Source organism: Narcine bancroftii, chromosome 2 (assembly GCF_036971445.1).
Source record: "Narcine bancroftii isolate sNarBan1 chromosome 2, sNarBan1.hap1, whole genome shotgun sequence".
In the NCBI taxonomy this organism is placed as follows: domain Eukaryota; kingdom Metazoa; phylum Chordata; class Chondrichthyes; order Torpediniformes; family Narcinidae; genus Narcine; species Narcine bancroftii.
The window spans coordinates 218982263-219007647 of record NC_091470.1 but is presented as its reverse complement, the minus strand read 5'-3'; the positions used below and the strand labels follow the sequence as shown (position 1 = coordinate 219007647).

General features: G+C 44.1%; 1 protein-coding gene across 3 annotated transcripts in view; it reads left to right on the top strand.

The window, feature by feature from the left end:
- itga9 (integrin, alpha 9) overlaps positions 1 to 25385 on the top strand; it is a 454332-nt gene that overhangs the window by 409898 nt on the left and 19049 nt on the right. For all 3 annotated transcript variants that reach the window (XM_069920313.1, XM_069920311.1, XM_069920310.1), the window contains one exon: positions 17623 to 17742. In XM_069920313.1, the coding sequence (XP_069776414.1) occupies positions 17623 to 17742 (120 nt within the window). The remainder of the gene's footprint in view (positions 1 to 17622; positions 17743 to 25385) is intronic.

The window sequence follows — 25385 nt, the reverse complement described above, 5'->3', positions numbered from 1 at the left end:
GTCCATCTTCTGCCATCTCCACTGGACTTCCTCACGCTGAGACAGAGTAGAGATACGTTTTGGGGAGATAAATTGGGGCAGGATTTTTAGTGTAGGTCACATAGAAACACTTTAAAACAGATTTTATTGAAAATACTGGAGCTCTGGTAATGCTAGACATGTCGGGGCCTACAGCCTTTTCAAGAGCTTTGGAGAGTGCCCAAGAGACTTCACTAATGGATTGTTGTTGACAAAAAAGGCAACAGATGAAAGAGCTTTGTCGGAGCTCTTCTGTCTGGAGGGGAACATGCTGTTCTAAGAGGGTCATGTGGTTTTGCAAGCAGAGAAGTCAAAGAAGTTTTTCTCTCCGACAGACAGAGAGAGAGAGGGCACAGAGATCAGTTCTACAGTGTTACAGTCAGCAACAACAGCTGGATCTGAAACAGGACAAGCTGGCAAGCTTGTGGAAAACCCCATTTGGAAGACAGGTTGTGAGTTCTTAATTCAGCCTGGACAAAGCCCTTGTGGTTCATGCAAGAGGAGAGGACTGGCTGTCTAATGTTTCACTTGGAATAAGGGAATCAAGAAGGAACTCTGTGGTGACCTGAAAGAAAAAGGTTATCATCTGGAGAACCCTGAGGAGGCAGGTTTCATCAGCAAGACACTGAAGTGTCTGATGGAAATAAATCAGTTGTGGATGTCCTGGAACAACAAATCTCTCTCTGAAATCCGACAAGAACCTTCCTGAGTGGTAACCATTTACCTTTCAAGCACCATAGCCTGGTGAACTTTATAAATGTAAAATTCTATGCACAGTATAAGAATTGTCTGTAACCAGTGAAGTTGGAGGAGTGAGAAGTGAATCAAAGAACTTTTCTGAACTTACACACACATTGTATACATGTGCGCTTAGGATTGGAAGGGGGTTAAGTTAGGTTAGTTAAGTCAATAGTGATAAGTTAAAGTGTGATTCTGTTTTCATGTTTAAAGATAATTAAAAGTAACTTTTGTTAAGTAACCATTTGTCTTGGTGAATATCTATTGCTGTTGGGTTTTGGGGTCCTCTGGACTTGTAACAACACTTACAATAGAGGACAGTTACAGAGTAGGGTGAAAATAAATCCAAAGGGTTTCTACAAATATGTAAATAGAAAAAGGAAAGTGGTCCAATAGAGAATCAGAAAGGATAAATGTATGTGGAGCCAAAAGAGATGGGGGAGGTCTTGAACAATTTATTTTCCTCAGTATTTACTGAGGAGAAGGATATTGAATTGTGCAGGGTAAAGGAAGCAAAGGGGGTTTATATGGAGACTATAGTGAATAAGAAAGAGGTAGTACTGGAGCTTTTGAAACATATAAAGGTGGATAAATCTCCAGGTCTTGACAGGATTTTCTCCAGGACCTGATTTATAGCAAGGATATTAACAAGATAGAGAGAGTGCAGAGAAGATTTGCAAAAGTGTTGCCTGGGTTTCAGCACCTGGAATAGAAGGAGAGAAGTAACGGAGGCTCTGGCAGTGATTTTTCAAATGTCATTAGCGATGGATAAAGTGGCGGAGGATTGGCGTGTTGCACATGTGGTTACTTTGTTTAAAAAAGGTTTGAGGAGCAAGCCTAGCAATTATTGGCCTGTAAGTTTGATGTCTGTGGTAGGTAAATTGATGGAAAGCATTCTTAGAGATAGTATATATAAGTATATGGAGGGACAGGGTCTGATCAGGGATACTCAACATGGATTTGTATGTGCAAGGTCGTGTTTGACCAATCTTGTTGAATTTTTTGAAGAGGTGACTAGGAATGTTGATGAGGGTAGAGACTTCCTGAGTGGTAACCATTTACCTTTCAAGCACCAAAGCCTGGTGAACTTTATAAATGTAAAATTCTATGCACAGTATAAGAATTGTCTGTAACCAGTGAAGTTGGAGGAGTGAGAAGTGAATCAAAGAACTTTTCTGAACTTACACACACATTGTATACATGTGCGCTTAGGATTGGAAGGGGGTTAAGTTAGGTTAGTTAAGTCAGTAGTGATAAGTTGGACTTCAGTAAGGCCTTCAATAAGATTTCGCATGGGAGGTTAGTTAGGAACGCTAAATCCTTGGGTATTAATTTGGAGATAGTTAAATGGATTCAACAGTGCTGGAAGGAAGGTGCCAGAGGGAAGTAGTAGATAATTGTTTGTCAGGATGGAGGCCGGTGACCAGCGGTGTACCTCAGGGTTTAGTATTGGGACCGTTGCTGTTTGTCATATATATTAATGATCTGGAGGATGGGGCAGTAAATTAGATTAGGAAATATGCAGATGATATTAAAATAGGGGGAATTATGGATGATGAAGAGGGTTTTCAAAGATTGCAGAGGGATTTTAACTGCTTAGAGGAGTGGGCAGAAAGATGGCAGATGGAGTTTAATGCTGATAAGTGTGAGGTGCTTCATTTTGGAAAGAATAATCAAAGCAAGACATATGTGGTAAATGGAAGGGCATTGAAGAATGCAGTGGAGCAGAAAGATCTAGGAATAACGGTGCATTGTTCCCTGAAGGTAGGAGTGCATGTGGATAGGGTGGTGAAGAATCACTATAGTCTCCATTTATATGCTTGCATGGAATGTAGGAGTTGGGAAGTAATGATGAAACTGTACAAGACATTGGTGAGGCCAAATTTAGAGTACTGTGTGCAGTTCTGGTCACCGATTTATAGGAAGGATATTAACAAGATAGAGAGAGTGCAGAGAATATTTACAAAAGGTGTTGCCTGGGTTTCAGCATCTGGAATAGAAGGAGAGATTGAGCAAATTAGGTCTTTATTCCTTGGAACGTAGAAGGCTGAGAAGGGATTTGATAGAGGTGTTTAAGATAATGAGAGGGATAGATAGAGTTGATGTGAAAAGGCTTTTCCCATTGAGAGTAGGAGAGATGAATACAAGAGATCATGGGTTGAGAGTTGACGGGCAAAGGTTTAGGAGTAACATGAGGGGGAACTTCTTTACTTAGAGAGTGGTTACAGTGTGGAATGGGCTTCCGGAAAAGGTGGTGAGGTCAGGGTCAATTTTCTCATTTAAGAAAAAGTATATGGATGGGAGGGGGGTGGAGGGATATGGGCAGAGTGCTGGTAAGTGGGATTATAGGAGGGTACTTGGATCAGTGCAGACTAGAAGGGCCAAATTGGTCTGTTTCTGTGCTGTAATTGTTATATGGTTAAGGGAAAAGGCAGATAGGTGGAGATGAGCCTTTCGTCAGATCAGCCTTGATCTTATTGAATGGCGGTGCAGGTGTGAAATGCCAGGTGGTCTACTCCTGCTCCTATTTCTTATGTTCTTAAAGTTCTTGGTGCATCCCAAAGGCACCCTCTTCACCTTTTCCAAGTGAGTCCTCTAACAGAGTAGACTGCCTGCTTTTGGAGACTGTATCAGGCACACAAACATGACCTGTCCCTTAGAGCTAGCTGAGTCTAACTGGAGACTTGATGCTGGACGTGTTGGAGGTGATGAGAGCTTTATGATGCCAGTGGATTTTCAGAATTTTGATGAGAAGGTATAGGTGGAGTTTCGCTTATGGTTCCTGCTGTAGGTCGATTTTGTTTTCACAGGTATAAGAGAGTGGGGATCACTGTGACTTGAGTAGTCCATGAGCTTTGTTTCCTCCATGATCCCTGGGTCAGGAATGTCACAGGGTGGCAGCAGGGCATTCGGAGAAGGGGCGAGGTTTGTGATGGTGGAAGAGTGAACAGCCAGTGGTCACATGGCACTAATGATATAGGTTAAAGAAGGGATGAGGTTCTACAAGTTAAATATAATGTGATGAATGGCTCCAGCCCGAAACATTGGTTATGTATCTTTATCTTTGCTCTATAAAGTACGGTGTTTGACCTGCTGAATTTCTCCAGCATTGTGTTTTTACTTCTACCATGGTGTCTGCAAACGTTCATGTTTTAAATATAATGCTTGGTGATTTCATAGAATAGTCCTTCTTCCAATCAAAATGTTGGCACTGTCAGAACTACTGTAACAGCCACGTTGCCTTTGGTGTGAGCAGGGAGCAGAGAGACTCAACACTCCCCTGCTGGGTCCTACTGTCCAATCCGACTGCTGATGGCACTATACCAGCTTTAAACAGTTGAGGGAGCTGACGGTTTTATTAAAAACCTGGCGGCCACGGGGTCTGGGGTCAAGATGATGGCGCCTGTGTTTGGTTGCAGACTCTGGTGGTGCAGTGGACTGGCAAAGGGTATCATTAATGTGGAGAACACCCCCAGATGCGAAGGAGAAGCAGAGGAGATGACCACAAGGACAGTGACCGTGGTGGCAGACCAGCCAGGGCTCTACAGCTAACGGGCACACACACACGCGCGCGCAGCGAGGTGTTGGCAACTTGCAGGCTCGGAACCCACACTGCCTACGGGGTGCTGTTGATTGGAGGTCAAAGGACTCGCAACAGGCTGCGGGCTGCTGGAGATAGGGCCAAAGGACTCGCACCAGGCTGCGGGCTGCTGGAGATAGGGCCAAAGGACTCGCACCAGGCTGCGGGCTGCTGGAGATAGGGCCAAAGGACTCGCACCAGGCTGCGGGCTGCTGGAGATAGGGCCAAAGGACTCGCACCAGGCTGCGGGCTGCTGGAGATAGGGCCAAAGGGCTCGCACCAGGCTGCGGGCTGCTGGAGATAGGGCCAAAGGACTTGCACCAGGCTGCGGGCTGCTGGAGATAGGGCCAAAGGACTCGCACCAGGCTGCGGGCTGCTGGAAATAGGGCCAAACGACTCGCACCAGGCTGCGGGCTGCTGGAGATAGGGCCAAAGGGCTCGCACCAGGCTGCGGGCTGCTGGAGATAGGGCCAAAGGACTTGCACCAGGCTGCGGGCTGCTGGAGATAGGGCCAAAGGACTCGCACCAGGCTGCGGGCTGCTGGAGATAGGGCCAAAGGACTCGCACCAGGCTGCGGGCTGCTGGAGATAGGGCCAAAGGAGTTGCACCAGGCTGCGGGCTGCTGGAGACATGGCTTCCTCGTCATGTTGGAGGTTTGGATCTGAGCTCGGATTGCCAAAATGATTTGAACTGAACTGGAGTCTTTTGTGGCTGCGGGAGCGCCAGAGGTGAATCCATGGACAGTTGGGGTGACTTTTGCTTCTCTTTCTCTGGCTGACAGGGGCACTGGGCAATGCTAATAGCAAATGTTTGTTTGCCTTAGGTGATTTTGTGTAATATTACATTACTGTGCAACCGTGTCTGCCTGTCCCACATCGGACTTGTCAGCCACAATCGAGCCTGCAGCTGATGTGGACATTTACCCCCTCCATAAATCTTCGTCCGCGAAGCCAAGCCAAAGAAAAAGAAACATTACTGTTTTATTACATGACAATGAATAGCATGTGGCATGATAAGGAAGAAGGAGGATCTCAAGCTCATTAATCCTCACGTAACTCTGAATGTTCCATGCTAGTGGGTACAGAGATTTTAAAAAAAGATGGGTACAATGAATGCTGGCTGGATGAATGGTATAAGAGAGAATGATTTCAATTACTTGGGCATCGGAAGAAGTTTTAGGAAAGGTTGGACTTGAAGCTGGCTACAGTCAGTCAGTTTGGACTAGAACATGTCCTACAGGACAGTTCACAAGGGCTGGGAGGAAGGTTTTATCTACTGTGGCAGGGCCACAGTTATCTCAGCAGGATGTTAAAAGATGAGGGAAAGAAGGATGGAAATTAAAGGTTGAAAAAATAGAAAGCAAAAAAGAGAAAAGATTTGAAGTAAATAAAGGCACAACAATTGGGGCGAACATCAGAAAAAGTACTCTCTAAAGTATTTCAGATTTATTGTCAGAGTATATGAATGATATCACAGACAACCCACCCTGAGATTCCATTTTCTGCGACGAGGCAGAATTGCCACTTATTGGCAGTGCATGAAAACACTGACTCAACATAAACATGTAAACAAATTTTTAAAATCTTAAAAAGTCAAACACGAAGGTCTGCGGACACCGTGATTGAAGTAAAAATGCAATGCTGGGGAAAGCCAGCTGAGTTTCTCCAGGATTGTGTTTTTACAAGAAATGTAAACAAACTGTGTCACACAGAGAGAAAAAAATACAATCAACAAATCACAAAAGTTATGGTCCTCAAATGAATCCCTGACTGGGTTGGTTGTTGAGGAGTCTGCTGGTGGAGGGGTAGCAACTGTTCCTGAACCTGGCAGGTGCGAGTCTTGTGGCACCTGTACCTCTTTCCCAATGATGACAGCAGTGAGAACAGAGCGTGTGCTGGGTGGTGTGGGTCCTTGGTAATTGCTTCTGTTCTCCAATGGCAGCGTTTCCTGCAGATGTTCTCGGGTGTGGAGGAGGACGTTTTGCCTGTGATGCCTTGGGCTTTGTCCACTACCTTCTGAAGGCTTTGCACTCAGGGATATGGGTGTTCCCATGTCAGACTGCTATGTAGCCAGTCAGCACCCTCTCCACCACACATCTGTCGAAATTTGCCAGAGCTTCCAATATCACCAAACCTCCGCAGACTTCTGAGGAAGTAGAGGCATTGATGTGCTCTCTTCACCGTGCCATTAGTGTTTTGAGTCCAGGAAATATCTTCCGAGTTAGTGACTCCCAAGAACTTATATTGGCTTAGCATATCCAATTTTTCTTAAATATTGTGAGAGTACCTGGCTCCTACAGCCCCTAAAACAATGCATTTCAGATTTTAACCACACACTCAGTGAAAATATTCTTCCTCAAGACCCTCTAAATCTCTCACTGCTGAGTTTAAGATATGTCCCTGCAGAATAATACGAATCACAGACTCCCATTCATAAGCACCGCACCCAAACACAAGTCTCCTCTGCGGAACCTTGTCGGAGATCTTATTGTCATCCATGTTCGTCAGCACATTTAGTCATCTGTTTGAAAAATTCCATAATGGTCAGACAGGATGCCCCCTAACCAAGCCATCTCTCCCAGTGCAGGTAAATCCCGTGCCTCTGAACTTTTCCTGTAATTTTCCTGGGAAGCCCTGTGTGTCTGACTCCATGTTGCCTTTGATAATAAAAGGAAGAATGTGACCACAATTGCCCAATAAATATGGCTGTTCCAATATTCGACCACATGCCGGGAATACAATTTAGAATGACTTTTCATTCTAGTTGTAGAGAAAGGTGACAGGCAGCACACGTTACAAGATCTTACAAATAGCTTTGAAATAATTACAGAGATAATTGCACAGGGTTCAAATCCGGCACGGTCTGTAAGGAGTTTGGACATTCTCTCCCTGTTTTCTCGGGGTCCCTCTGGGTGCTCCGGTTTCCTCCCTCTGTTCAAAACGTACGGGGTTGGGGGGGGGGGTGGTGGTGGCGGTCAATTGGGTGTACGTGCGCGGCACTGGTTCGTGGGCTAGAAAGGCTTGTTACCATGCTGTACGTTGGAATTGAAAATTACTTCATTGAAGCCAGCTGTGGGATTAGTTGGTCAAAGCACAAAAAGAACTGCTTTGCTCTTTCCCGAAATCTTATTTCAGAACTTTTTGTATGATATTGTAGCCTTTCAGACGGAAAGAGAATTCATTTGCTTTGAGTTTGGTGACGCCCAATCTTGGGCATTATTGCCATCCCATAAGGAATGCGACCATTAATAACCGAGGCCCTTTCCCCACAGAAAAGGTTTCAACTTCCTTAGCCATCAGGGATCATGAGAAGAAGCTTTTATTCAGCAATAATCAGGACCGTGCAAACATGTGTGTTGCAAATATCATTAGTCTACTGAAAATGAAATTCTGATGCTTGCATCACTCAGTTGGGGGGGAGGAGGGTGCATGGCAATAGATGCCTTAGCATTCTGAAGACAAGGGGAGACCCAGATCCTGACAGACCTGAAGTGTGGGTTGAAGCTCAGCAGAGCGGAAGGATGAGGAATTATACTTACAGGAAGTCCGAGCAGAGCGGCCCCATCTCTGAGGAGAAGAGGGAGGGAGATGTTGGCTGACGGGGTTATTTTGTGAGCCTCTCGGTGAGAAATGCTTTTCATAAACCTGCTAAATGAAAGATCCACAATATGGACAAAACTCCCTTTTCCTCAGCGCAAATGTACGGGAGAAATTCTGCTGGTCATGCAGCATCCCTAGGGCACAAAAGGCAATTGACATTTCGGGCCTGTGCCCTTCATCACAAGTGCCTTAGGAACTCCTGAAGAAGGGCTCAGGCCTGAAATGTTGACTGCCTTTTGCTTTGTCTGGATACCGCGTGACCAGCTGAGCTTCTCCAGCACTTTTGGGGTATGGCACCAGACTCCCAGCACGTGCAGACTTCTTGTTTACCTGCTCCTTGCCGTGTTCGTTTGCCCCAATATGATTCAGCCACAATCATCTGCGAGGACCCAGATATAATTGAGCATCCTTCTTTACAGTACTACCTACACGGAGCTTAATACCTCAGTAGTTTAACCGTGATACAATTACTGAGCTGGCTGACTCCACAACTTTTTGTGTCATCTGCGAGCATAATAATCAACCCATCTATATTTTAGTTCAATTCATGCACATGTATTTAAAAAAAAGAACAGGTCATCTCAGCACTGATCCCTGTGGAGCTCCAAAGCTCATGGACCTCCACTCAGAGTTACACCTCTCCTCTACCACTCTTTGTCTTCTACAATGAAGACTACGTTGTCCAATCTACCAAGTCATTGTGGATTCCTTGTGTCCTAATCTTCTGGACTGGCCTACCATTGGATGTCCTTGTCAAATGCCCCCATAATCCATGGAGACACCATCCACTGTGTCCCCTTGTCACTCATCTTTGCCACCTCCTCAAAAAACTCTAATTCAACTGGACATGCCCGTACAAAGACCCTGCTGATGGTCCCAGATAAGCCCGTGCTTTCCCAAATGTAACTGCGTGCAGATACCTGTTTGATGGGAGGCTGAAGAGGGTGTTTCTGTGTTGTGAGGCTCACTGTTTCACTACAGTGTTGAAGATTCTCAGTCGACTGACCATGTGGGAGAGTCTAGAATAAGGAGAGGTGGAGGCAGAATGGCAGGATAGACACCAGGATGCAATGAATCTTTCAAATTCTCTGCCCCAAAAGGTTAAAGATGCAGTTGAGAGAGAATTTTTGGATTACAGGGGGATGAAGATTTATGGGGATAGGGAAGGAAGTTCGAATGGAAGACTCTGACTCAAAAGTAAGTGTGATCCACTGTGGCAAGGTAACTCTTCACTTGAAATGAAAGGCAGTTTGGTTGACCACAAAACCATGTTTCTCTTTATAAGTGCATATTCTTGCCATTTTGTGGCACATTGTGGGGATTTAAGTCATGTTCCTTAATGATGTGCCCTGATTTTTCTTTTAATTCTCATCTCAGTTCAAATTATTTCTTATTCAACCTCACCCACCACCCCTCCTCCCTACTAGGCCTAGTGCCCTCGGGGATCTCCGCTCCCTTCCAATTCTGACCTCTCGCACATCCCTGTTCTCTAATTGGCAATTGGTTTCAGATGGCTTCACAATGAAATTTCCTTCTTCAATGTTTCTTTCCCTCTGTCTTAGCTCCTGGCCCAAATTTCTAATCGCCCTCCTTAATATCTTTTCATGTGACTCAACCATGCCTGATAATGCTGCAGAGAAAAGCCTCTTAATGTGTTATTATTGCATTGAAGGCACAAAATAATGAGAGGTGAAATGGTTAAGTTCAGCTTGCTGAAGGAAAAAGTACAAAGATATTCTGATCACAATTCTACCATGCGTTTTTTATTAGAAGCATGCACAATGTGGAAGTTTTAAAATTTATGTTCAAATGAGATTGCCATATGAGTCATTCTTGTTGATCATAAATGTAACTCCAAATATATCCCTGAAATTGAGAGCTCCGGGATAAGTAATACGTGACCTCTGCTTGTGCAGGAAGCCTGCACAAATCCTATGTGGAAGTCAGAAGTCAGAGGTGAGCAGTTGTCAACACACCCACACACTTGATGAAGCAGCAGACAGAATGGAATATTAAATTATGCTGTGGAAAAGAAAATTAAACAGTGAAAATCTATAGACAAATAAAACCCCTGTTTATCCAGAATTCAAGCAACCAGCAAAACAAATCACAGAAAATAAATACCAGTAGGTTAAAAAAAAAGATATTTAAGTTTAAAATTGGCGTGCCTCGCTGTTAGTTTGGTAGTCAGGCAACACGCAATCTCAAGCAACCAGAAAATTTCACTTACCTGGCATCTGCCATACCAGGGATTTGACTGCATTTTTAAAATTTCTTCAGATATTATTGATTACTTTAATATCCCTGCAATAATTTCCAGAGGCTTAAGTCACTCAAGGTGATGCCAGTTATGAGAGGATTTACTTGTAAGAGGTGACTAGAGAAATTGAAGCTGATATTAGAAGAAAGTTTGATAGATAATCTGATAAGATATGCAGTTTTTTTAAAATAATGAAAGAATATTTCCATTGGTTGGTGGACAGTGACCAGATTAAGGAAGACATGAGGGAGTGAAACATGAAAGTCTGCAGACGCTGTGTCACAGAAATACTGGAGGAACTCAACAGGTCTCGCAGCGCCGCTAGGAACTTCCTATGTGAAACCTCCAGCATTTTTTTGTTTTTATGAAGGAAGACACTTGGAGATTTTATTTTTGGTGTTGCGCTGCTCCATGAGTTTCCTTTTGGGAAGAAAGCCAAGGTCTTTGTGGTTCCTGTGCCCATTATACTGCTGACCTTTACTGCTTACCAATATCATTGAGCAAGCATTCCATTAGGAGAATTCATGCACTCAGACAATAAACTAGATTTTAAATTTTATTTACAGCGCAGCAGAAGCTGATCCTGGCCATTTAAACCTGTGCCTCCCATAAGCAGCATCCCCTGCCCCTGCTGTCTATCAAACAACTATCTGCACCTTTACGTACATTTGGAAAAGCATAGACTTATCTGGGACAGTCAGCAGGGGCTTTGGATGGGGAAAGTCATGTCTTACAAAGTTGAGTTAAAATTTTTTTGAGGAGGTGACGAAGGGGGACGGGCCCATGGGCCGGAAGGGCCTGTTAACATGCTCTATGTAAAAAGTTTATATTTATAATATCGGCTAAAATGTAGCAGTCTATCATAATTAGTGGGAGAAGCAGGAGTCAACAAATCAAAGAAAAAATAAAGATGATTCCCTATATTGTTGCACTGCACTGATGCCCATCTCTAGTAATTGGTATATTCTTGTATCCCAACATACTTAAGTTTAAATTGGTTCTCCCCAGCCACTTATACACACAGGTGGAAGTGATAAACATGGCAGACTTCAGTGTCCGTAATGGTCATCAAGCAGGTGGAATCATAAAGAGCTCAGCTGTAAGATTCCAAGATTCCTTTGTTGTCATGAAACAGTACAGAGAGTGTAATATTACACAAATTTGCTTCTGCCTGCCGTAAAGCAAGGAGTCACCATTAGTGTCACCCAGTGGCCCTTACAGTAAGAGAGGATGAGAAGCAAAAGAGAGTTGCCTTGGGGACACTGTGTGTCCGTGGATTCACCTCCAGTGCTCCTGTATGCTCTGCAGCCGCACAGACTCCTGTACGATTCGCCGACAACCCGAGCTCCAGTGCCAAATCTCCAACACCTTCAGCCCCCACGGCCCTTCATGAGCCCTCAGCACCCTCTCGAATCCCAGCTCTGATAGTCCGCAGCCCGTGTGGTTTCTCCGACTGCAGGATGCCAGCAACCTGTGTGGGGGCCCCTTAGCCTCTGAGCCATTCGCTGGCCTGCTGCTGTGATCACCATCCTGTCAGGTAGTCTTCTCTGCTTCTCCCTCGCGGGGGGTGGGGGGGGGGTGGTTTGTGCCCTGTGACAGTACTCTGCTCCAGTCTGCTGCTCTCAAACTACTCCTGCAATAGGGGAAAAATCAATTTCATTTATCCACTTATTCCACTGACAAAGCTCTGTGGAAATAACTCACCTTCAGTCACTTGCAATAAATGTATGAAAAAGAATTACTCTACTTGCTGTTTGAAAACTCAACTTGTTTATCAAAGGCACTGACTTCCATTCCATTGCAGACATCAAGAAGGCTTCCAACATTATAATGGTTTCCAACATGCTGGCCACAGTCTCACCTTGCTCTTACCTTCAGGTAGAAGGTACAGAAGCCAGACGTTCAGCAACTTTAAGTTGAAGAACAGATTTTTCCAACTGTAATCATGCGCTTGAACTATCCAATACTACCCTGACCATAAACTATTTCAGGACTACCAAAAGATCTGTCTGCTTGATTGGATTATTACTTTTCATTGTACTAATCGCAATGTACAGAACATTTCCCCATATCCAAAATTTGGTTAACCGAAAAGTTCAATTAGCCGATCCTTTTTTCGGTGGCAACCTGACGTCACAAGTTGAATTTTTTTATTCACCTGATATGCTCATGTCAGGCTCTAACCCGCTGTTAGTTCTAGTTTGGTAAAAACAGAGCTCAGAGCCAGCCAGGAAGACGGACATTGAATAGCTGGGTGTCGGCTCAGAGAAGCAGGCTGGAATCCTGAACCATCAGTGAGTGAGTGGAGGAAGTCGGTGGGTCAGGCAGAGTATAGGGGGGTTGTCCTTGTTTCAGGTAACTCCCTTCCCTCTCTCTTTCCATATCTTTTCTACCCTCCACGGTACTTGGTTCTCTGCTGTCCCGGTGCCATCAAGGAGAGCGGCCTCCTGGGCAGGTGCGGGGACCTCATTGGGGAGGTGTCAGAGGTTGGTGGCGGCGGCGGTGGGGAGGTATTGGGGATCAGCAGCAGCGGTGGGGAGGGGTCGGGTCTTGGCGATGGCAGTGAGGAAGTATCAGGGATGGGCGATGGCAGTGGGAAGATATCGGAGATCGGCGGCGGCAGTGGGGCGTGGTTGGGGATCAGCGATAGCGGTGGGGAGGGATCAGGGATCAGTGGCAGTAGTGGGGAGTGGTCGGGGATCAGCGATGGCGGTGGGGAGGTATCAGGGATCGGTGGCAGCAGTGGGGAGGGGTCGGGGATCAGCGATGGTGGTGGGGAGGTTTCAAGGATCGGCGATGGGGATGGGTCAGGGATCGGTGGCGGTAGTGGGGAGAGGTTGTTGATCGGCAATGGCAGTGGGGAGGTTTTGGGGACTGGCAACAGCTGATCAATCTTCCATTTTCTTTCTTTAACCGATACAAATATTCTGCTGATGCTACTGGGCTACTTAAAGCCATTGTTCAATATCCGACAAATCCAGTCAACTGAAAAACGCCCAAACTTTTTGGATATGGTGAAACGTACTGTATTTTCTTTTTTTTTGTCTGATGGGAGATTGTGGTAATTTAATGTTTGCTGTGGATGTTGGTGTAATTTTTGCATTTGTGTAATTGTAGCAAGATTTTCAGTGCATCGTACTTCCTTCTATAACAATGAGCTCTCATATTAGCGCAACCTGGGTTTGAATCAGGTGCTATCTGTCAGGAGTTTGAACGTTCTCCCCGTGATCTGTGTGGGTTTCCTCCAGGTGCTCTGGTTAACTCCCGCCCTTGAAAACGTACAAAGGTTGGTACGTTGATTGATGTATTTGGGCAGCGTGGTGCTCGTGGGTCAGAAGGGCCGTTTACTGTTTTTAACGTTAAACGATAACCACCTGTATGTTCATTTCCATTGATTTCAGTTGAACAGAATATGCAGAGTTGAGTGATGTAGTAAAGGCAAGAACATCCCGAATACAGTGTGTAAACCTAAGTATTGCGTGTACTCTTTCTGCATAGAGTTGATACTTTCAAACGCTATTATCCAAATAAAATTTGAGGTGACCTGATAAAGATAAAATTGATAGTTATGAGAGCTGACGAGAAATTAATTAAGAGGTGATCGGATAAAGAGGAGGTTAATCATCTTAGCCTGAGTATATTGCTGCAGGAGTTCCTCAGCACCCAAATATATTCAATTGTTGCATTAATAACCTCTTTTAGTTAAGTTCATACCATGTTCACGTGGTAAATGCGAGATACCGTTTCTCCAGGACCACGGAGCATATTTACATAAATACGAGTTAAAAATCAAAGTTAAACACATAAAATATTAAAATGTATGCTGAAAGAGTCCCTGGTACCAAAGTACTCTATCCATATATGTTCTGGGAATTCAGGAGTCTGATGGCCTGGGGGGAAAGAACTTGCCCAATCTCAAAGTACGAACCCTTGTTCTGTAGTATGTCATCCCAGATGGCAGAAGGGAGAACAGTTTACGTGAGGGGTGTGTGAGTCCTTCACAATGTTTATTGCCTTTTGCCTGCATCGAGTGTAGTAGACGTCCTTCATGGGAGGAAGAGAGCCCCCAATGATCTTTTCCGCTGACTTCACTATCTTCTGCAGGGCCTTGCGGTCCAAGGGGATACAGCTTCCAAACGAGGCAGTGATGCAGTTGCACAGGATGCTCTCGATACATCCTCTGTAGAATGTAGTGAGGATGGAGGGTAGGAGATGAACTTTCCTCAGCCTTTGCAGGAAGTAGAGGCACTGCTGGACTTCCTTGGCTATGGAGCTGGTGTTAAAGGACCAGGTGAGGTTCTTCACCAGGTGCACTCCAAGGAACTTGATCCTCTTGATGACCTCAGTGGTGGAGCCGTCAATGGTCAGTGGAGCAAGGTCCCCCTGGGCCCTTCAGAAGTTGACAACCATCTCTTTTGTTTTTTTTAAACATTCAGATACAGATTGTTGGCTCTGCACCAGTCCATTAGCGACTGTACCTCATCTCTGTACACTGACTCATCATTCTGACGAATCAGACCCACGACGGTCATGTCTATACTCTGAAAAGCCATGGTATTGCTGTTTGCAGGACCCATCTTTGGATGCCAGCTTGCTTTTTCACACAAAACTGAAAAAAGCTAGCTCCGTGAGTCCTTTTACCCAGCTAGCCTGCTTCCCAAAGCAAAAGAGGCGGGTCGTGTAGCTCATCAGCGTCGGTACCTAGTTGAGTTGAGAAAAGAATCAGATTCGGTGGGTCTGGACACAAGGGTTTGCAATCACACGTAGCTTTTATTAACACACAATTATAGAAGAGTGTGGGAAAATGTTAACTGGACATATAGTCACAGTTTATAAAGGAGTGTGGGAAGTATTATAATGTATGCATAGTTTATAAATGGTTGGCTATTTCTGTTAATTTTAGCAATTTTCACAGATAAACATTCAAACCTAATAAATCCAATTGTTATTGCTGCCGAGATTAAGGTTACAGAATGGTTTTGCATTATAGCAACTGTAGCTATCTGCCAATAAATGTGTGCCAGCATTATTAAGTGTCTATAAATGTTCCATTGTTGATATTATAGGGCTCCGATAGCTCAGTGGTTAGAAAATTTCATGTATGTTAAAGGTAAGGGTTCCATTATTGTCGCATAATACCACATTTAGAATGTACATGAGACTCTTTAATTTTGTCGACCATAAGAGAGTTGCCACTTTATTCAGCACCCCCCTCACAGAGAGGAGGCCCCAATGAGGAATGAACTCATGACCCCGATTTACAAGACCAGTGCTCGAACCACTGAGCTATCAGAGCCTCTATACTATTACATGACAATAATAGAATTTTTAACCCTTAATCAAATTGTAATCTGAACTAATGCACGAGATATGCTTTTTCCGAACTTCAATCAGCATTTACAAGGGCAGGCTAAGGCTAATTGTATTCAGAGCCTCTTTTAGCACACTTTTATAAGACCATAAGACATAGGAGGAGTAATTGTGAACTGTTAAACATTTTCCCACACTCTTCTACAAACTGTGTTAATGAAAGCTAGGTGTGATTGCAACCCCTTGTGTCCAGACCCACCGAATCTGCTTCATACAGGCAATGCTGATATCACACTGTGCCACATAGTGTCCACTGCTCCCTCGCCAACGACTATGACCCTTTTCTGGACCCAACATCGCGATGTCATTTCGACCCAGCAACACAGGTCAACCGTTTTAGATAGGTCTCACAGTGCTGCACTACACTACAGCCAGCTCCCCACCATGACTACCAGCCCCCCCACATCTCCATCGAGCACACAAAACTCAAAACGGTCAACCAGTTTACCTATCTCGGCTGCACCATTTCATCAGATGCAAGGATCGACAATGAGATAGACAACAGACTCGCCAAGGCAAATAGCGCCTTTGGAAGACTACACAAAAGAGTCTGGAAAAACAACCAACTGAAAAACCTCACAAAGATAAGCGTATACAGAGCCGTTGTCATACCCACACTCCTGTTCGGCTCCAAATCATGGGTCCTCTACCGGCACCACCTACGGCTCCTAGAACGCTTCCACCAGCGTTGTCTCCGCTCCATCCTCAACATCCATTGGAGCGCTTACACCCCTAACGTCGAAGTACTCGAGATGGCAGAGGTCGACAGCATCGAGTCCACGCTGCTGAAGATCCAGCTGCGCTGGATGGGTCACGTCTCCAGAATGGAGGACCATCGCCTTCCCAAGATCGTGTTATATGGTGAGCTCTCCACTGGCCACCGTGACAGAGGTGCACCAAAGAAAAGGTACAAGGACTGCCTAAAGAAATCTCTTGGTGCCTGCCACATTGACCACCGCCAGTGGGCTGATAACGCCTCAAACCGTGCATCTTGGCGCCTCACAGTTTGGCGGGCAGCAACCTCCTTTGAAGAAGACCGCAGAGCCCACCTCACTGACAAAAGGCAAAGGAGGAAAAACCCAACACCCAACCCCAACCAACCAATTTTCCCTTGCAACTGCTGCAATCGTGTCTGCCTGTCCCGCATCGGACTTGTCAGCCACAAACGAGCCTGCAGCTGACGTGGACTTTTTACTCCCTCCATAAATCTTCGTCCGCGAAGCCAAGCCAAAGAAGAACACTACTGAGAGTACCCTCACCCCGCCCCCCCCCCCCCCCCCGGAGGATCAAAGTCTGGACTACCAATCCCCTCAGTTCTTTTTAACACACAGAGCTTGAAAGGCAGATAAAAACCGGCTTTACAGCTCGTTAAAAGGGCTAATAATGCTTCTTCATCTGAAGGTCAGAACTTGGGATATTCAGTTAGTATTTAATTCTATTCACAGCTCCTCAGTAAATTCAACAGGCCCTTATGGTCCACCCAATGCCACCCAATTGACCTACAACCCTGTACGTTTTGGAGTATGAGAGGACACCGGAGCTCCCGGTGAAAACCCACGCAAACTCCAGGAGAACGTACAAACTCCCCTGACAGTCAGTGCCAGATTCGGGCCTCTGTCACTGTAATAGCGTTGTATTAACCACTCTGCTAACCGCACCGCTCCGTAGCTTGAAAAAAATTCCGCCTTTTGCAGCAGTGCAACGAGCGGTACAAAAATAATAAAAGCAGGTGCTGTTGCTGGTCCAGGTAAGATGTGGGTTAACGCGATGTTGCTTGTGGGCTAATCAGGTGATAGTAGTGGTCTTTATTCATGAGGTTGGACAGGAACAGAACTTTAGGGCCATTAACACTTCAGCTGCAAATACTTCATTGTGCATGTCTAAAGTTTGCTTGATAGAGGGAATTTATTGCTATTATTATAGCTCCTATGTAAAAATTAAATAATGAAATTATTTTAATTCTTAAAGCCAATGAGTCAATGTCAGATATGGGATTCAGTCCTGCATGTAGGTCCTTCTAAACCTGATTGTTTAACTCATAGCTTTCTTTTGTCCAGGTGGTGTTTGAAGCCTTACATAATCTGGAACCCCGGGGTTACATCGTGGGATGGATCATCGCCATTAGCCTTTTTGTCGGAATTCTTATTTTCCTGTTGCTTGCAGTCTTGCTTTGGAAGGTAAGCCCTAATTAGAAAGTTGCCTCTTTTTTTCCCTTCCAGTTGAAATTGACAATATCTTACGGATTATGCATTTATTCATTTCAAAGCAATCTTCAGTGAAAATATTTAGAGATTGAATGGGAGGGAAAATGAAAAAAATACATATTCAGGTGAAGCAACCAATTTAGAAGGCAAATGATGTATTGGACAATCTTTCAGGAATATTAACAATTATCAGTAAATCATGTCGTGATTACACTTGACATTGTTAAAGCCAGGTCTGCAGATCTCTGCACCCACAATTCCTCAGATGTTTTATTTAACAGGGATTTAAGATTGTTCTTTGGTCTGGAATTTAAGATGTGATTGCCTCAGAATGTACAAGGTTGAAAGAGATTGGGAGGTTCAATGCAAGAGAGTCTGCCCAGTGAAAATATCTTGGGGTAAGCAGTCAACGTTTACCACTAAGAGAGGAAGAAATTAATTTGACAGAATTTTCTTCCCCCTGGGATCTGTGCATGTTTAGTCGTTGAGTGCTGGAATATTCAAATCAGAATTTTTGTACATTTTAAGCAGAAATAAAAGTTGTGTAGCATACAAGGTAAATACTGCATTGGTATCCAAATTCTGGACACTCAAGTTCTGTGCCCATTATCCGAGGCAGGGAACTTTAAATAGCAAAATAAAATTGGAATAAGTTGTGATTATGACATTAAAAAATCTATTTGGATCATCTGAAGCAAATCAGGTTCTCTCTCCCTTTGTTCACTTGTTCCATCTTCTCCCTTCATTATCAAGGGTCATTACTTGGCTGCCTTCCCCCCAACACTTTCAGTCCTGATGCAGGGTCTCAAGCTGTAACGTTAGCAAGCCCTTTGTCTCCACAGATGCCACTTGACCTACTGAGTTCTTCCAGCAGTTTATTTCCATGCAAACAACACTCTGACCCTATGAACAAACTTGTGGTTACATGATCAGCCATGATCACATTGAAGCATATCTCCTGGTATTCGTATAGATATTCCTGCTATTCTCCTTAGCTCACCACCCAAGTGTGGTTGATGAGATGTAAATGGAGTTAGAGAGACTTGCATTTTCCAGTGTTCCATGAGAGTCATGTTATATTTCATAAATGCTACACAATACAAATTCTAAGGGATTGATTCTTGAATCATGGTATTACCCCACAGTCAGATTCCCTTTCCAGAATTACTTACTTGCTGAAGAATTCTTTCTTTAATGCATTTCCGAACATGTTTCCATTGAGAATTACCCTTCACTCTAACACGCTGAAGGAGCTGGTTGAGTTGTTCCCTCGCCACTCCGGTCAGTTCGATCCTGACCTTGGGTGCTATCTACATGGAGTTTGCACATTCTTCCTGGGACAGTGCGTGATTCCTGTGGGTGCTCCAGATTCCTCCCACATCCATCCCAGTGGTTAATTGGGATGGTTAAATTTAAATTTTAAATTTAGACATACATACAACATGCTACAGGACATTTCAGCCCACGTGCCCCAGTATGTTTTGAACGGTGGGAGGAAACTGGAGCTCCCGGAGAAAACCCCCGCAGACACAGGGAAAACTCTTTACAGACAGTGTGGGATTTTAACCCTGGTCTGGACCCAATCGCTGGCACTGTAAAGGCATTGCGCTAACAGCTACGCCAACCATATTGCCCTAACATTGAGGAATTAAAGTTGCCCAGAAAATTAAAAATGCTGCATGATACCATCCTGAGTGTAAGGTAGTCAAGAGACGTCTTGATGAGGGATTCCAACCTGAAACTTCGACCTTTCTTTTTCTCCTAAATGTTGAAGGACGTGTGAAGCAAGGGTTTTATTTGCACAGAATTATGAGTGATTGTGGGGGGTGATGGAAGAAAGTTCAAGATCAACTTTATCATCTGATTGTACAAGTACAACCTGATGAACAGCATTTTTCAGTCCTTGGTGCAAAAACAAACACACATCCAGATATAACACTCATACAGACAAATAATACCTGCACACATTCTCTCTCTATCTCTCTCTCTCTCTCACATACAGACAAATAATACCTGAACACATTTTCTCTCTCTCTCTATCTCTCTCTCTCTCTCTCATATATCTGAAATTCAAAAGCCTCTAAAAACCGAACATTTGTTTCTATGGATGTTGTCTGCACACCACAGCTTCCATTGGGCACCAAGCATAACCTGGCATGACCCATTATCAACTCACACATGAATATCCCATGTCAGTCCATGTCGATAATTAGTGGAACCCTAAGGAATCCTTACTTTATAGGAAAAACAGCCCAGCACGTACGATTCACTGTATATGCATGCCCGATTCATCTTAGACATGCCCCCCACAAATGTCAACTGTCCAGGCAGTGCTGCCACAAACTCCGCCCCCCCTACCCTCCCTCCCCCCCCCCCCCATATCCAGAGTCTGAATTTGGAGCTCGGATAGGCATTAGGTTGGGGCGAGGATCCGTGGACAGGAGTTAAGATAGGCGAGTAGCCAGGGCATCAGGGGTTCAAAAGGGCGGGCGTCCAGGGCAAGGATCTACAGCCAGGATATTGGATGGGGCTGGGACGACGGCTGGGGCAAAGGTCTTCTGAAGGGGTGCTGGGAGCTCCAGTAGGTGGGCAGCTGGGGCATCGGAAGCTACATTTGGTGGACTGCTGGGGTGAGTGTCTGCTGTTGGAGCATCGGGAGCTCGGATGGATTCCGCAAACACCACCCATCAAGTGCCATTGTAACCCACCCAACCACGTCCAGCATTGCCACACCCTCCCCACCACCATCCAGTGGCACCGCAAACTCCCCATCCAGCGCCGCCACCACAGCCCCCACCCCTATCCAGCGCTGCCGCTGCAATGCCCCTCCCCCTACCATCCAGAGACCTTTCTGGTTGGAGTGGGTATTTGTTTTGCGTGAATCTGAAATCAGTGTAATTACTTAACATACCGCCATTACTATTAATCTATGATCCAAAAAATTCCGAATTCCAAAAGGTGTCTGGTCCCAAGGGATTCAGATAAAAGATTCTGTACTTGTACAGTGTGTGTGTGCGTGCATGTGTGTAGAAACAGATAGATTCGACAATGACTGGATGGGAGAAGCCAGAGAGTAGTGATGATTGATTGCTTCTCAGATTGGAGACCTGTGACTAGTGGTGTGCCTTAAGGATCGATGCTGGGACCATTGTTGTTTGTCGTCTACATCAATGACCAGGATGAAAATGTGGTAAATTGGATCAGCAAGATTGAAGATGTTGTGGACAGCGAAGGAGATTTTTTCAAAGTTTGCAGGGGGATTTGGACCAGCTGGAAAAATATGCTAAAAAATGGCAGATGGAATTTAATGCAGACAAGTGTGAGGTGTTGCATTTTGGAAGGACAAACCAAGAAAGGACATAAACAGTAAATGGTAGGGCACTGATAAATGTAGAACTGATGGATCTGGGAATACAGATAAATAATTCTCTGAAAGTGGCAACACAGGTGGGTAAGTTTGTTAAGAGATATTGAGCACAGGAGTTGTGATGTTATGGTTAAAGTTGTATAAGACATTGATGAGGCCAAATTTGGAGTGTTTTGTACAGTTTTGGAACCTAACTTTAGGAAGGATATCAATAAGATAGAAAGAGTGCAGAGAAAATTTACTAGGTTGTTGTTCAATCTTTAGGAGCTGAGTTACAGGGAAAGGTTAAACAGGTTAGGACTTTATTCCCTGGACCGAAGAAGAATGAGGGGAGATTTGTTAGCAGTATTTAAAATTATGAGGGGGGATTGACAGAGTAAATTTTTCCACTGAGGATAGGTGAGATACAAAACAGAGGACATGGGTTAAGAGTGAAAGGGGAAAAGTTTAGGGGGAACATGAGGGAGAAATTCATCACCCAGAGAGTGTGGGTGTGTGGCATGAACTTCCAGCTGAAGTGGTGAATGCAGACTCAATTTTAACATTTAAGAGGAATTTGGATAGGTACATTGATGAGATCAGTGGGACTAGGCAAAAAAAAATGTTTCAACACAGACTAGAATGGCCGAAGAGATCTGTTTCTGTGCTGTACTGTTCTATGGTTCTAGATAGATGGATAGAGAGAGAGAGAGAACAATTTTGCGAGCTCTCTTCAAACAGCAATCCTGGTAGATCACGTCGATAGGGGAGGGGAGAGACTCCAGTGATTCTTTTTGCCTACTCTTATGGTCTTGTGGATTAACCTCCAATCCAATGCTCTGCAGTAACTGTATCACATTGTGATAAAGCCACAGGATAGTTTCAGTAGAGCATAGAGCTCCTGTAGAAAGTTGACAAGATGGTGGTTGTTAGCCTTGCCCACTTCAATCTTTTCATAAAGTGCATTCACTGTGGTTATGTATCTTTACCTTTGCTCCATAAAGTACTCTGTTTGACCAGCTGAGTTTCTCCAACATTGCATTTTTATTTTGTCCTTGATATGTCACTTCTTAAATGGAATCCAAGGAACTTGCTGCTCTCTCCACGACCAAGCTATTAATGTGTATTGGAGGATGGTCGTCCCTGGTTCTCCTGAAGTCCACAATCATCTCCTTTGTCTTGTTCTTCTCACTCCATTTCATGAGATTTTCCACCTCTTCACTGTAGTACATTTAACTGTACCAGCCAATGGTGAATGTTCCTACAGATGCACTAGACCTGACAAAATTCTGTACCAACCATGGCGAGTGTCTATACTAGAGCACTAGCTTGTACATTACTGTGTATTAGCCATAGTGAGCACCAATGCCAATGGTTCTCTGCATCACTCATGGGTTTCAGTACGCAGCCTGCAGTGAACCACTTGGTCTTAGCTAAAATTTGATTGACCTCACTGCCGCAGGTCTGTGTTCCCATTACTGCAGTGGTAGGGCCACCCATGAGGAATGTATATCTTCAGAAAATGAAAAAGGTGGAGAACAATATTCCAAGAAATTATGGTACTTAAGAGAGGAGAGCAATAGGGAACTGAAAAGTTTAAAGAGCTTATGATTGTAATAAAGGAATCCATTGAAGATTCAATAACTACAGGAGCAGAATGGCTGTTGAAGAATCAATTATTTTTTCAGACGAGCAGGGGATAATCCATTGAAAAAATCATGTCCTCAAGACAGGAGAGGAATAATCCTTTTAAGAATCGATATCTTCAGGCAAGGAGTGACTCAATTTTTTCAGCAATTACTTGACCACTAGATTTGTATTGGCAGGCAATTAACAAGGCTAGAATTTGTGATTTTCAGAATCGCTAAGGGAGAATTTGCAGAGAAAGGATACCTGTGTGACACCTGCATTATCCACGGGCACCTGAACCACCAGTGTGAGGTGTGTGATTATTGTGATAGATCAAGACTCAGCCTTGCCTCACCTCAGAGAGTTCGCAGACAAATGAGGTCTATCACTGGGGAAAAAAAAGTCATTGTTTTTAAATTTAAATTTTATTTATAGCACAGTCGAAGCCGATTCTAGCCTTTGAGACCCATGCCGCCCAATTACTCCAAATTTACCTGCAACCCCATACGCTTTGGAGGGTGGGAGGAGACCAAAGCGACTGGTGAAAATCCACGCAAGTCAAGGGAAAATGTACAAACTCTTTAGAGTGAGAGAGTTTTGAACCCGGTCGCTGGCTTTCAAATAACGTCATGCTCACCGCAATTCTAACCGTGCTACTAAAAGTTGCTTCAGCATTTGATGACAGATATAGGTCATAATGATAGGAGGGTGGTCTTAACAAATGGCCTGCAAGAGTTACCAACTCAGTCAACTCGCAGACTGATCTGTTGAGGGCTGATCTGACCTTTCCTTGACCTGAAGCATGAACAGCATTTCTTTCTCTTCACTTCTTTGAACTGTTTGTCCAGCAATTTCCGCTTTTATTTCTTAACCAGACTTTCTGGGCAGGATTTTCAGTTCACTGAAATATACAACATATAACACTACATACAGCACAGTACAGGCCCTTCAGCCCCTTGATGTTGTCCTACCCAAAAATATATTTAAGAAACAAAGCTTTTGGTCCAGACGAACCAACTCTGGGACTGTCTGCCAACTGATGCTCAATTTGACACAGCTCAGACTTCCAAATTCTTCCTGCAGAGGAAGACCCAGAGGCTTCTGATGCACCTTAAAAACTATACAGAAGCTGCTCATTATATCCTCCAAGGACACCAATAATTTTGACAAATACAATTTTGCTTCCATAAAATCAGTTGTCTGTCCTTGACTGTCAGAGTTTCCAAATGTCCTGCCTTAGTTTCCTTATAATAGGTTTTGGCATTTTCCAGAAAATAGATGTGAGGTTAACTGATCTTTTGTCTGTTATCTCCCTCCTTTCTTGAACAGGATGCTAAATTTGGGGATTTTCCAGTCTGCCGGCATTTTTCTCAAATTTCAGTCAATCACCTACGCTCACCATTTCTTCAGCTCCTGGGTTGTGGCAGTTTTTAACCCCATTAGATTCCCTAGTACCTTTCTCTGGTCATATTGATTATTGTTCTTTCCTCCCGTTTCCCCCTGAATTCACTACAATTGTGAGAAAGCTTCCAAGCATTTTATTTACTGCGAACAAAATAGTTGTTCAAACTCTTGCAGTTATCAATTCACCAGATCGATATGCGAATGAGCCAACGTTTGCCCACTTATTCAGAATCAGGTTTATTGTCATGAACGTGTTGTCTTGCGGTAGCAGTATTATGCATTACATGTGCAAAATAGCTATAACATAATAGCCCTTCTTCCCATGGGCAATGAGAATTCTGAATGACCAAAGGATCTGCTCCCACTAAACATCTGAGACTCTCACTGATATAAAAAAATTATGTATGTATGTATTTATTTATTATCTTTACAGCTATAATACATGCCCTGCATATGTATTATTTGTCTGTATGTGTGTTATGTCTGGTTGCGTGTCTGCGCATTTTTTGCACCGAGGACTAGAAAACGCTGTTTCATCAGGTTGTACTTGTACAATCAGATGACACTATACGTGATTTAAATTCTAGTTCCTCAAATACAAGATTTTTTAAAATAAAAAATTAGTGCGGAAAAAGAAAAAAAAACTCCCCCGTAGACTTCACCTCTGGTAGTCTTTTTCTGTCCTGTCCATTGGCACCTCCATGTCAGAATGCACTCTACAGTACACCTGTAGAAACTTGCAAGAGTCTTGGGTGACACACCAAATCTCTTTAAACTCCGAATGAAACATAACTGCTGGCAAGCTTTCATCACAATTGCATCAGCATAGGATAGATGAAGAATAGATCTTCAGCAAGGTTGACGCCCAGGAATTTGAAGTTCCTTGCCCTCTCCACCTTGTGTGGCTTCATCCACATTTGTGAAAGCTCTGGCTGTCAATTTTTGTATTTCTTGCGAGTTGCACAAGTACAATTGGTGATGCCTTTTTGGGAAGTCAAATAAAGGTTAGAGATATTAATGTCGGGCACGAAGAAGTGTTGATGTTTGCAACTCTGAGACTTTAACATTCTAGGCTTTTTCCTCTGTTTGATGCCATCCTTGATTTCCTTATTTTGCCATAGTTCAATCATCCTTTTTAGAGTCTTCGTCTCTCAAAGGAATTTATAGTATCTTTAGTGAGAGTTCCAAATACCTGCCACACTCAGGTGGCTGGTATTTGGTGAGGTAACTTACCCAA